We start from the raw sequence: 13,119 nt of genomic DNA on the forward strand, positions 1-13,119 counted from the left end.
AGAGGCTGCCTCATTAGCAAATGCTGAGGATGCTGCCTTTGGCTTTGTTTATGCATTGGAGAGGATATAACAGAGGCACCTTTTTAGTCCTAAAAAAAATAATAATACAAAAATCCACCGTAAAACCAAACTGCCGCTATTAAAGTACAGTAGGCTGATAGGATCATGTTTCTAATTCTTTCTCTGAGTCAATTTCAGTGTGATTACTTTATATTGGAAGTCATGTACTTGAAGTGCTTGTGAAATGCAAAAAAAAAAACCCACAAAAAAATATTGCTGAAACATTCACCCTCTTCCTTTAGAATTAGTGTCCTATCCACCCTTTTGAAGTGATCAATTCTGCAAGTCTTCCCTCTTTAATCTTTAAGGGATCACCACTGGATAATATTTTAGTGTATTATATTTTAGTGATGTCAAGGGATGCCAACAACAAGAAGAAGAAGGTTCTCTCTGCGACTGCAAGAGTCATTCCCCTCTGAAAATTCTAAGGATCTTGGTAACATCTGCTAAATTAGCATTTTAAAGTGGTTCTGTTCCTACCTCCTAGAAACTGTTCTGGTCAGTACCCCAGAGGTTAATCCTTTCCCACTCATCTAGAATCTCTTTGAAAAAGAAATGTCAGTGTTTGCCTATTTCCTTTAGGTAGGAAATGCTGGCTGTCATGGTACCAGCAGGGATGTATGTAAGAGGCCACCCTGGCTTAGTAAAGTCTAAGCTTTAGAATTGGCTAAGACCAATACCAATAAATGTAGGCTACCAAGAAGTAACATCTTCTATTTTTGTTTCTTTAGAAGCTGCTTGCTCTCTTTGATGTTTCCTTCCGTATGTGCTCATCAATAAGTGCATCCCTGTGTTTGTCGGCTCTAAAACTGGTGCGAATCTATAGGACGCCTTCTTTTTTAAAAACCATTGTACTGTGCCTAGTTACTTTAGCAACTTAACAAAATATGTCTCTCCCACATCTCTACAGCCACAAGAGGAGTTGCAACCTTCCAACAGTTTGACTTCACCTCCAAAGGTGCATTCCTCCACTGTCTCCCGAGACAAATGAATGCCAACAAAAATTAGTATACATAATATGGAAAACAAATAATTGAACACGAGCTACTTTCATATTCATGCCCCAAATGTCTCCTAGATCAGAGAGCGATAAAACAAAGAGGGAAATGATTCTGAAGCAACTTCACATAAACAGTATAACAAGAGAAGCAGCCCCCAAGCTGACTTCGTTTTACTCTGTGCTTTTCTTCTGTGTCTTTGTCTTCATTCAGTAGCCATAAACCTATTGCCCTATTTTGTTCCACATCAACATGGCTTCTACTATAGTTGAGAATCTTACTTGTATTGGGCCTCATTCAGTTTTATTCCCAATATTGTGGTGATTACTTTCAGTGCCTAATATTTTCAATGGCAATTTTGTCAAGAATGTCCTACTGAAAAAGGGAGGTGCAACACCATTGCTCACTCCAGATACAGAAAAGGAGTAGGGATGGAGTACTTGACCAAAGATATCAGGTAGAAAGATTCCATTCAGTTTTCTGTCATCCTTTTAGACTACCTCATGCCAGTCTCCAGCTTGTGGTGGTCGACTTCTTATTTGGTATGGGCCTATTTTAGTTTTGCATGTTGCAGAGTTGTCCTGTAGCTTGCTAATGAAATACACATGATTCACCAGATCCTCCCAAGGGGAACCTTTATGCATATAAATTAAACTCAGCAAAAGTATTTTTCCTTCCTATGTCCTTTCTGATTTGTCACATTTTACTTACTCTTACCCTTATATAATCAACTACCTTTAACATTCCTTCTCTGCTCCCCTAACACCCAACTGGGCAGTATATATAGTTCTTCAAGAAACCCCTTTCTTGCCTTTGTGCTGCAGTATGCTCACATGCATCAACCTTCCCCTCTTTTTTCATTTCCCCCCATCTCTCCCTGTTACCTTCCTGGCTGTGGCACTGGCAGCACCCAGATACAGAAACCAAAGGCTTCTCCATACCTTCCTAGGTAAATACGAAGTATAGTTTGGATTTTCCTTTGCAGGGGTATATTTCTCTCCACATTCTGCTGCCGCAATAGAAATTGGCAATGAGACAATTGCTCTACTTGACTTTAATAGCCAGATATACAGTATATCAATTGCTCTTTACTTTTCTTGTAACCCAGCTTCATTGCTTAATCTAGCAAGGTTCTGATTTGGTGGGGAACTGCCATTTTGCTGTTCAAGAAGGGGAAAGGTGCTGCTTGCTGTTGAAGGACAGGGGCAACAGCTGAAGAGCAGTGGGTTAATAAGCCTCTGATTATTTCAGGAAATTTGAAGCAGTGCTCAAGTGGCCACAATCCCAGCAGAATGAAAGAAGACAATTAGGGTTCATCCTTGATAGAGTAAAAGGCGCCCCACCGGGAGATGGGGCTGTCCGGCTAACTGGTTACCATCAGAAAACTGGTCAGGTATGGAACATGTGTGGCTCTGTCAATAGCCCCAGTGTCATAGTTGGTGTTCAGCTAGCACCCTGGTTCAGCATTCTAGCAGAACCATCCTGGAGTTCTTTATTATTTTAGGAAGAAACACCAAGAAAGCATAAAAAGGAAGTTGGACCATGTGTTACATTTTTCTCAAACTTGATTTCAGGTGATTACCACCAAGGACTCGGGACTGAATTACTGCACCGATTCCATGAGATCCAATATTAAACATGGCTACTTCGTGTTTGGAGAACAGGAGGTATAGAATGGCGCTTTGGCAGGAGAGTGTTAGGCTTGGAGATGGACTTAGGTTTACATCCCAGTCCAGCTGGGAAGTTCACAGAGTGTCCTCAGACAGGTTATTATCCTTGCACTGATTGGATGGTTACTTAGCACTACCATTGCTGCAAGCGCTAGAATACTGTACAGTGGTATCTTGGGTTACAGACGCTTCAGGTTACAGACTCCGCTAACCCAGAAATAGCACCTCGGGTTAAGAACTTTGCTTCAGGATGAGAACAGAAATCGTGTGGCAGCGGTGCAGCGGGAGGACCCATTAGCTAAAGTGGTGCTTCAGGTTAAGAACAGTTTCAGGTTAAGAACGGACCTCCAGAATGAATTAAATTCTTAACCCGAGGTACCACTGTATTTGTTTCTCAGAGGCCAAGTTTGCTCAGACCTCACCACAACTCAGTCACCTGTTACCAGAAATGGTAGACCAGTTCTCTGATGCTAGATAAGTATTTACATTGGTTTAGAGTATTTACTTTCCGCAATCCTGGGGACAATTCTTGTGGATGCCCATGCTTAACTATAAGAAGCACTCATGTTGCTTGTTTGCAAAATATGGGCTTTGGGTTTTCTTGCCAATGGTGTAAAAGCAGTTCTGAGCTCAGAGAAAAACATGCTCATTCCTAATCCATGAAAACAGTTAGGTGGTTTTTGAGTGTGGTGTATGGCAGAGGGAATTGAAGGGTAGAAGGTGCTGGAAATTATAGCACTACTCTTGGCTCACCTGAACTGCTTCTTTTTGTTTCCTTCAGGAAACCTTCTGGGATGTTGAGCCACAGCAGGACATGATCCTTATTGCTCGCTTTTACCACTGGCCCAGTGGGAGGGTGGCACCCACCCCCTGGGACAAAGGATTCAAGCCTCAACACCAGCCACTACTAGGGAGTGATGAATGGCTGGCTGCCTGGGCTGTGCTCAGACTGACCAAGATGTATGAATCCCATAAAGTGATGGTTACAGGTATGCTGCAGGCATTTCTGGTTGCCTGGTGCTATGATTCCCCACAGGAATTAAGGTTTTCCTATTACTAGTCTAGGAATTAAGTTTTCTGCATTCTGCTTTCACAGGTGCAATGAAGAAAGGGGAACCTGGGATGCCTGTCTGGAACACAGGGACTCATACACTGACTCTGTATCATGGCCCTGTGCCACCTGTTGTAGCTCTGTCAGTGATGGTAAGTCCACTCCTGTAAAGCAAACCAAGGTTAACCAGGTAGGTAAAGTACGCCAATATTAATACCAGCAAAAGGCTGAAGAGATGTTAAACATCTAATGACTCGTTCAGTCTTGCTGCTCTTATTGATGCAATACTCCTTACTGGCTTACTCTAGTAAAGACTTACAACTGTAATCTTCACAGAGCAGTATTTTATATGGAAGCAACAGTATGTAATACTTAAGAGGACTGAATCATTGGTTAAGCCTCCATTCTGTTGTGTGTTGATTCCTTGGACCATATCCAGTGCTGCAGCTCCACTGCAATAAAACACTGCTATGCATGCAGTAGAAGCACATGGGGGCAGAAGAAATGGAATTTCTGTTGTGCCAGTGAAGCTATGTGCACAGAGCACTGGATAAAGCCCCATGTTTTAAGCTGTGCCTTATTATGCTTTCCTCTTGTTTCATTCCCATCTGCACATAATGCTTTGCTCCTAGTCAATGGAGGAGAATCATCAGGACTTCAAGATATATGGTGATGCTACTTTAAGACTGCACATCTTCAGCACCCAGAAACCTGAGCAGCCTTTCCCACCAGAGTCACCACCTCCACTTGACCCAGCAAAAACCTGGCCTCATGTGAGTGCTGGGCAAGGACGGTTTTACAGTCCCTACAGGGCTTGGGATAATTGGGACAGACCTTCCACCTCCACTCAGTACACAATCTGGCTGCATACATATTATACCTTTAAAGTGTATCTGAAGAACCTCCTTTCCTTCAAAGAATTCTGGGCACTGCAATTTACAGTTCTTTTATCTGTCCTGAATCTTCCAAAATTCAGCTTCATTGGGTCTTCAGGAGTTCTGGTGTTATGAGAGAGGAAGAACAAATTTTCTCTATATACTCTATGCCATGCTTAATGTTATAAACATATGTCACATCTCATGCACATTTTCTTTAAACTAAAAAGTCCCAAATCTGCAAGCTTCCTTCACAGGGGAGTTGCTCCATTTTCTTGATCATTTTGGTTGCCCTTTTGTGAACCTTTTCCAACACGACAATATCCTTTTTGAGGTGAGGTGACCAGAACGGTACACAGAATTCCAAATGCAGTCACACCATAGATTTGTATAAAAGCATTATGGTATCAACAGTTTTATTCTCAGTTCTTTTCCTAGTGATCCCTAGCATGGATTTTGCCTTTCTCACAGTTCCTGTACACTGGATCAACATCTTAATTGAGCTAACTACTATGGCCCCCAGGTCTTGTTCCTGGTCAATCACTGCTACTTCAGACCCCATTGAGAGTATATGCGGCATTAAGATTTTTGCACCAGCATGCATTTCTCTACATTTGTTTACAACGAATTGCATTTATGTTTGCTCATGATAATAAACTGTTCGGGATTGTTAAAACAAAAGGACCTTTAAACTGAGTGAAAGTGCAGTAAAATGACCATTTAGTATCATCACAACTTTTCCCCCCACAGGAAGCTTTTATTCATCATTTCAGGGAGACCCCTCCTGTAGAGCCTTTCAGAGCTGGAGATGGCTTTGATCTATACATTGATGGAGCCCGCTTCCTGCCTGATGGTGTCACTGTTACCAGGGTCACTGCTCGCATCTTCACCAGTGGTTTCATGCAGTAAGGAGGAACAGTTCTCTGGGTTTTTCTTCCCTAAAATGCCATCTTTCCTCTGCTTCTCCCAGGCTGCATACGTGCTATGGGTGGAATTCAATGGGGCACTCTCACAATTGTTCTGTCTGTGCAAGCCTTCCAGACAGAATGACCCTCAGTCTCCTACCCCTGATTTTAATGTTTCTATGGTTATGTCCTGAAGCACGCAAAGGGTTTTGCTTCAGTTCAAGGTGCCACGACAACAGAGGAGCTTAACAATGCCCTCTTATGGAAAACATCTAGCTGAAGGTTGTTTCTGCTTCTTCCTTTCAGAATTGGGCCAGACATTTGCACTGGGATTGACCTGAATAGCAGCATATTTGATCCACTTTACAACTACTCAGTTGAAATCAGAGAGCCAGTGATAGCGCCTTGTGCAACTCTTCTATTAAAGGTTTGTGTTGGTATGGGTAAAGGGCGAGCAAAGAATGCTGCCAATGAATGAAGCATCTCCTGCTGGGGGTCAAGAGTTAGGAAGTTAAGGATCTTTCCTTTCCTGGAATGGAGCTGGAACAACTCCCCTGTGTGGAAAAGTTACATCATTTGGGGCTTTTTAGTTTAGAAAAAAGAGTAAGGAGGCAAATGACGGAGCTGTATAAAATTATGCATGCTGAGGATAAACTGGATAGAGAGACATTTTTCTCCTCCTCTCATCATATTAGAACTGGGTGCTATTAATAGCTCCAGTGGCAGAGGCATTATACCTCCGAATACCAGTTGCTGGGGAACACAAGTGGGAAGAGTATTGTTGGGGTTAGGTCCTGCTATTTATTTACTGTTTAATGCCAAAATAGGCTTCTAAGCAACCTACAAAATATAAGAGTTGCACAAACATTAAAATATAAACACCCATAATTAAATGCAACAAAACAGGTGTATACTAAAACAAAGTAGTAGTTAAAACTGGAGACTCAGGTCAAGAGATTAAGAGAATGCCTGTGTAAGCAGGCTGAGGCGTATCTTCAAAAGACAGCAGAATGCTTGCAGGCTTCCTATAGGCATCTAGTTGGCCACTATGAGAACAGCATGCTGGACTAGGTGGGCCTTTGGTCTGATTCTGCAGGGCTATTAATATATTCTTCATGGAGGACATTATGGCAACATCTTCCTGACCTCCAACACAAAACAGAACTATGGGTCTAGCTGCCAGGGGGGGATGAACTAATGTCTCTTGGTATTTTACAGGTTTATTCCATCAGTCGCTTAACCTCTGAGCTCATCCAAATCGGTTGGGCAGCTCTCAATGTTTTTGTGCAATGTGGAACACACACAGCCCCTGAACCAGAGGCCAAGGGGATGCAGGTGAATTAACTGAAGGGGAGTTCAGGGGAAGCAGCCTCAGTTCTGAAAATGAAGTTAGGACATGGTTTATAATGCTGATAAGCTCCAGTAGGAAAATGCCTTCTTTCTTCATGGGTATTTTAGGAACTCTCATTCTTTTGCTGTCAACCAAAGTGCTACAAGAATGTTTCACATTCCCACTAGATCTCACAGGATAGGTTTTTACTATTAATGCTCATGCTTTCTAGTGCCATGCCAAAAATCCCACCCCACCATAACTGCTGTGTGACCTGGAGCCCTACCCCAAAATCTTGCTGTTTCTCCACAGTTCAGATGCAAATGGTAGGAGGGGAACACAATATATTTCCCATTACCTGTTTCCCAAGGAGGAGGAAAAAGGGTCTGTGGATAGATGTTGATTACTGTTTTCCTCAGGTCTCCCTCAATGATGGTGCTCATCAGCTCCGTATTTTTCACAACAGTCCCTGCCCAGATCAGCCCTTCTCTACCAGCTCTCTGACATCAATAGGACGGTGAGCCCCTCTCACGTACATCATTTCCAATTCCTTGCCCATCTTATCATCATACAACCTTCCCAATATCTGTCTTCTCACTTTCCCTGTAGGTATGTGCCCTGTGCAACCCTGCTAGTGAGGCTTATCAAGGCACCTGTAAATTCCAGCCATAAAACTTTACAAAGAAGCATGGTCCCTCAGACAAACTGGGCCAAAGTGGGCCTCTTTCAGTCCAGGCCTGACTATTCTGATGGTGTCTATTATTCAGACTCGGCCAAGCCTACTGCAGGAGAAAGTTGCTTCTATGAAGCCATGACCAACAGGTAAACTGAGTTTCTGTCTCCTCAGTGGCTGTAGGATGGATGGAAGTTAAAAAGGTGGAATCATAGCAATTGTGGAAAAGTCTCCCTTAAGAGGATTGCCAACTATTACTTTTAAGAATTTTTGGTGTCACTGTAGTCACATATATAAAAGCTGAGTCATTATAGTGTGTTCTATGGTGGACTATGTATTTGATGAGCCTATTGATTGGAAATTTTTTTTAATCAAAGGGCAGAAGGAACCTTACAAAACGTTAACAGTCCATCTTACATTCAAATCAGATTAACAGAAGGGTGAGCCAAGCATCTTGCCCCGTGCATCAACACACTTTGGCAGGAAATGATAGAATTCCGTAACTGTGGGCTACAGCAAAAACAGCTTTTTGTTTCACACAGGTCTGTTGTTTCAGTGCGGGAAATAGTTCACCAGCTTGAAGGTCCTAAGAGTTTAAGCACAGATGAGAAGATTGTCACCTGGATCCATCAGAAACTAACCCGGGTGCCAGGCAGCAGTCCACAGCCTTTCAGCCTCACCTATGTCTCCAGATACATTCCCACCTACGGCATTAAGGTGAATAGCTATCACACTCACAGAAATTCCGTTTAGCACAAAATTTTATACATGGCTGGGATAGAATACTATAGAGATGGAAGTAAGCTGTGTTTAACTCAGTAGTGACATCAATAGGAATGCTGGCTGCTTATAACCAGTCTTGAGTAATTTCTGCACTTGAAAATAGTTATCAACCTTTAACCTGGTCTCTGTTGCTGTGCCTTTAGCTACATGTTGATTAACAGGCATTTATCAACTTCTGAAGACAACCACTAGTATTCTTAATTTTCTAAAGAAGTTGACTTTCTCAGCTGTATTACTTCATATTGCTAAGGACAAAAATTCCCTGCTCACAGAAAACTGGCATGTCAGAGTAATTTGAAATGGTATAGTTGAGAAACAAATTTAGTATTTAATGTTTTTGAGCAAACTAAGCCTTGGCTCTGTGTGTGTGTGTGTGTGTGTGTGTGTGTGTGTGTGTGTGTGTGTGTGTGTACAGTGCTCTTATCCAGACTGACATCTAATCTCTGTGGTATTCCAGTTTGCATTGGACAGAGGCATGAACTTACCATGGTCTGGCTTGACAATCGCCCAATTCTGCTTCAATCCACCTGGGGCATGTTACTTTGGGGCGCAATGGCTGAAGTATGATTACCCCATCTTTGTTGAGGAGCTTGACAAAAACAGCTACCAGCAATGGCCTGTGTGGCTTGATGGTTTCAAGGTATCACATCCTTTATTTTGTTGTTCGTCACTCTGTAAGCCACCCTTCAGTCACAGGACTCTGAGAATGGCCTACAACTAAAAAAAGATGACACTGGGTGTTCCACTCAGCAAAGGATAGGCTATAAGATGGGTCTTCAGTAAGATGGGTCCCATGCTGTAAGAAGGAACCAACCTGTATTTCAACACTGGTTTATCTGGTATTTTTCACAAGTAATCTGTTTTATTCAGCAGAGTCTACAGCAAAGTGGCTAAATGCCTCCTGAGCCTAGTAACCAGCTAACTAAGATGCACTGTGTGGAAGGTAACTAGGTGAAGTTTTAAGCAGAATTATTAGCTCCAGAAAAGTTCAGCAAAGTAGAAACATTCTCTCTAGTGAATTAGTATTGCTATAATTAGGCTGATTCCCTACCACCTATCCCTACTAAATCTGTAGCCTATATTTTGATACCCTACTGGGGTTCAAACATTTTTGCTAGCAGCAAGGCTCAGGGTTCTTAATTTCTGTTCCACATAAAGGAAGTGTGTGCATTCCTTTCATAAATCCATTGTTGCCCATTTTTTTTTTACAGAAACATGTCATATCACTAGCATTTACTCACTGCCTTATACCAGGGGGCTCCGGGTATGTGAAATTTAATTCTGTGTTAAGGAGACCTGGCATGATTTTGAATGAGGCAGTCTGCCCATGGTGGAGTACAGTGTAAGCTTTCTTACTGATGACCATATTTATTTCCAAATTCATATTTGTGAACCTGTACACAACAGGTGGCTCAGCCTTTCCTTTCAGAATCTGCAACTTGTTTTTCAGACCTGTCCCCACAGAGTTTACCATGAATATACAGCCATTATTATTCACCTGTACCAAGGTGTGGTGAATCCTGCCCAATGTGCCTCGGGTGAAAAAGAATGCCAAGCAGCACAAAGAAGAGTCATGCTAAAAGGGGAACAGTTACATTACACTCAGAAAAGTGGGGCATGGACAGCTCTTCATGTGTTTTCCAGAGGTTACTGCAACACTGGCATTTACCAACTGCCCTTATACCAGGGGGCTCCCAGTCAGGTATAGTTAACTTAACCAACCAGCTAAAAGTTAGACATACATGCCAATTTTCTTGCAAAAACAAATTCCAGCAGCTGGGCAGGGGCATGCACTCATTAGCGCGCGCACACACACACACACTCACACACACACACTGTACAATGTTTCCCTGCATCACCTGTATAACACCATTCTGTCAAGCTGAAAGTTATCCACTTCCCCACTTTTGAGCTTTATGTGAATGCAGCATCAGTTAAGAACTGATGGCTCATCCCCACAGAATTCAGTACTTTCTGAAGTCCCTACTTGTGTACGCTTAATGCCTGCAAATATCTTAGCAATGACAAAGGGTACAAATGGCAACTAGTTCTCCCAGCTTTTGGAGGTGGTAATGGTGCAAAGCAATGAACCAGTGCCTATAACTGCTAAGCATTCCCCACCCCATCTTTGGCTTAAGTGTTACCAGCTCTTGACCCACTTGTTTTTACACACTACTATAATTTAGTCCAAAGTCAGCAATCTGTTTCTAATTTCAAGATGTTGTTTGGGGTGTGTACAAAAATAGTAAGCTTTACAATGCTACTTTGTATTGTTTTGGGAACACTTCTCACTATTTCTCTCACTTAAGGAATCTCTTGCAGTAGTCTACTAAAAGAATGCTGCAAAGAAACAGTAGGTGGTTTGTTCTTTTCTGGTTCAAGGTTTGTTCTTTCCTTAACAGATCATCCTGGCTTCCTTATCTGAAGGGAAATGCAGCAGCATTATGAAGAGCATGCTCCAAAAGAAAGAGGTATGAGACTAGTTAAGCATAGAGCAGTAGCTTCACAAAGCTTATCCAAGAAGTAAAACGGTGAAGTAAGGGGAGCACTTGCAATTCTTTTCTAGATCGTATTATACAGGGTAGTAACAAAAACTGATGCAAAAGGTAGACCACACAAATCCCAATTTTCTCAAACACTACTGCAAGTGCAGAAAGTTCCAAGGAGCATGGCTGGCAAAGATTTTTGGGAGCAAGACAGAAGGTGGTTTGCAACATCAGCCCCACCATCATACAAATGGATTCCAAAATGTGTGTTTGTGCTGCAGAGAGATCCTCCCTGAAGACTGCCAAGTCAGATAAACCAATGTACAAGACTATGTTTCTTTATAATGTAATCTTTAAATTTAAAATTTACCTGAACCAGTGGTTCTAAAATGTTTTTCTTTCGGCCACACTTCCAGAATAAAAACTTGCTCACGCCATACCAAATTGTTTGGTAAGAAATACATTGAGAGAAAAGAAACTCAAATTAGTGTTTTTTTGTAAATATATTTATCCATAGTCTGCAAATAATTTTTTTTTTTTTTGATACTACTGTATACTACACTGAAATGTTTAAATATTTGATTGTCCTTGAATCTTCTTGCCACACCCTTTGAGAACCACTGCTTTACAGATTCATTTGGGTGCAATGGGGAACATTTATGTGGTCTACTAACCCTGGAGTAGAAGGCTCCAGTAGAGTAAGGAGGCACTTGGATATTCTGTAATTATATGAAAACCTCAACAGCCTCAGGTATGACAGGCGCCTGCAATCTATGTAAGCCCTACTTTATCCCCGTTTCACCATTATTCTTGTTCAACAATCACACATATAAAAGAATGTACTTAATGCTATAGTTTTAAACTTCCAGATCCAGTTGGTGCCAGGTGCATCTGTGGTTGTGCGCATAGCAGATGGAAGATGGGATGAACTCAGATATACATCAGGGGTACGTATACTAGCTAAGTGAATCTAATCATCACAAACTTTTCATTCCACCCAGGAAAACAAAAGGATGAGCATACTAATTAACCATCCACTGGAGAAAACCAAAAGCAATCTCACTTTCATGTTTACCATTTATCAATTTTCTGTGCAGCCAAATTGTAAAACAGAGCCAGGTGACTTGTTTATAGTGGATTGTCAGAAATCACGTATACTAAAAAGGTTACCAGTAACTGTTCAGAGCACAAACTAACCACACATTAGATCATCACATCCTAGCTGACCTTGTCATTTGTTTCAGAGTATTGATCAATCTTATCTGCCAGAGACAACAGATCTGTACAATAAGGAACCCTCTGGAAGAAAAATTGCAGAATTAATGTTGCAGGAGACTTCAAGAAAACAGGTAAAATTGGGCTATAGCCCTACTTATGAATGGAACAATTTGTCAACTAGCAACAGCCACAGTGCAGCTCTCCTGACATAAATGAAATTATAATTTAACTGCAAGGTTTGAAGTACACCCATTCTAGTGAGATCAGAACAAATGGAAGTTGCTACATACATTTCCTGACCGAAAGCTTTGCTCAACATTCTCCATACTGAAGAAATGAACCTATGCTGCCAATTCTTGCAGCAGACCAGCAAGAAGCAAGCAGCATATAAGCGGCACACAAAGCACTACCAAACCATTCTACGTTCTAAATCTTATAATAATAATCCAAAAATTGAGAGAACAAGGTACAAGATCTACTACAGAAGCCACAAACAGAAAACTCATTCAAATTGTGTCCAAAAGTAAGATTCAGGAGCCTGGCTAAAGGAACTTTAAAGACTGAATCTTCCTTTAGGACAAAATTTAAATGAGTTTTCTGTTTGTGGCTTCTGTCTCAATTTTTGGATTATTAATATAAGATTTAGAACGTAGAATGGTTTGGTGGTGCTTTGTGTGCCGCTTATGTGCTGCTTACTTCTTACTGGTCCACATTCTCCATAAGCAGTGCAGGTTTAATTGTGACTTACATGTTTTTCTTTCAGACAAAGTTGAAGGCATTGGAACAAATTTAAAGAGAAGGAACAAGACATCTTAGGCTACATACTAGCTTACTCTACTGGCAATCATTGCAAGACTTTATTAAGTTTATGAAGAATGTCCATCCTGTAGCCTAATACCTCAAGTGGCCACCTGTGTTTTATTAGTGGTTATGGTAAAGTATATCAATGTGGCTGACATCTTGGCAGTGAATGAGGGATAATCACCTGCTTGAAGCAGCCATGCTATTTTGCTTTTTTTTTTAAAAAACACACCCAGGTGTCACTTCCTTACTTGGAAACTGCACAAACA

At 41.5% G+C, this 13,119-nt stretch overlaps 1 protein-coding gene across 10 annotated transcripts in view; it reads left to right on the forward strand.

Moving 5' to 3' along the window:
• The window catches only part of CCDC17 (coiled-coil domain containing 17), a 30,329-nt gene extending 17,262 nt beyond the window's left edge, over nt 1-13,067 (forward strand). For 5 of the 10 annotated variants that reach the window (XM_081865463.1, XM_081865469.1, XM_081865470.1 and 2 more), the window contains 18 exons: nt 1,966-2,007; nt 2,310-2,451; nt 2,633-2,725; nt 3,510-3,717; nt 3,825-3,931; nt 4,412-4,552; nt 5,405-5,559; nt 5,866-5,986; nt 6,778-6,894; nt 7,309-7,406; nt 7,499-7,711; nt 8,105-8,279; nt 8,803-8,985; nt 9,796-10,047; nt 10,748-10,816; nt 11,701-11,778; nt 12,076-12,180; nt 12,813-13,067. In XM_081865463.1, coding sequence (XP_081721589.1) covers nt 1,966-2,007; nt 2,310-2,451; nt 2,633-2,725; nt 3,510-3,717; nt 3,825-3,931; nt 4,412-4,552; nt 5,405-5,559; nt 5,866-5,986; nt 6,778-6,894; nt 7,309-7,406; nt 7,499-7,711; nt 8,105-8,279; nt 8,803-8,985; nt 9,796-10,047; nt 10,748-10,816; nt 11,701-11,778; nt 12,076-12,180; nt 12,813-12,842 — 2,329 coding nt within the window. In that variant the 3' untranslated portion in view covers nt 12,843-13,067. Of the gene's footprint in view, nt 1-1,965; nt 2,008-2,309; nt 2,452-2,632; nt 2,726-3,509; nt 3,718-3,824; nt 3,932-4,411; nt 4,553-5,404; nt 5,560-5,865; nt 5,987-6,777; nt 6,895-7,308; nt 7,407-7,498; nt 7,712-8,104; nt 8,280-8,802; nt 8,986-9,556; nt 9,688-9,795; nt 10,048-10,747; nt 10,817-11,700; nt 11,779-12,075; nt 12,181-12,812 lie in introns of those variants that run through there. The other 5 variants (XM_081865467.1, XM_081865466.1, XM_081865465.1 and 2 more) reach the window with 5 other exon arrangements.
• The last annotated feature ends 52 nt before the right edge of the window (nt 13,068-13,119 follow it).

This window comes from Podarcis erhardii (genome assembly GCF_964252035.2).
Source record: "Podarcis erhardii genome assembly, chromosome: 6".
Lineage (NCBI taxonomy): Eukaryota > Metazoa > Chordata > Lepidosauria > Squamata > Lacertidae > Podarcis > Podarcis erhardii.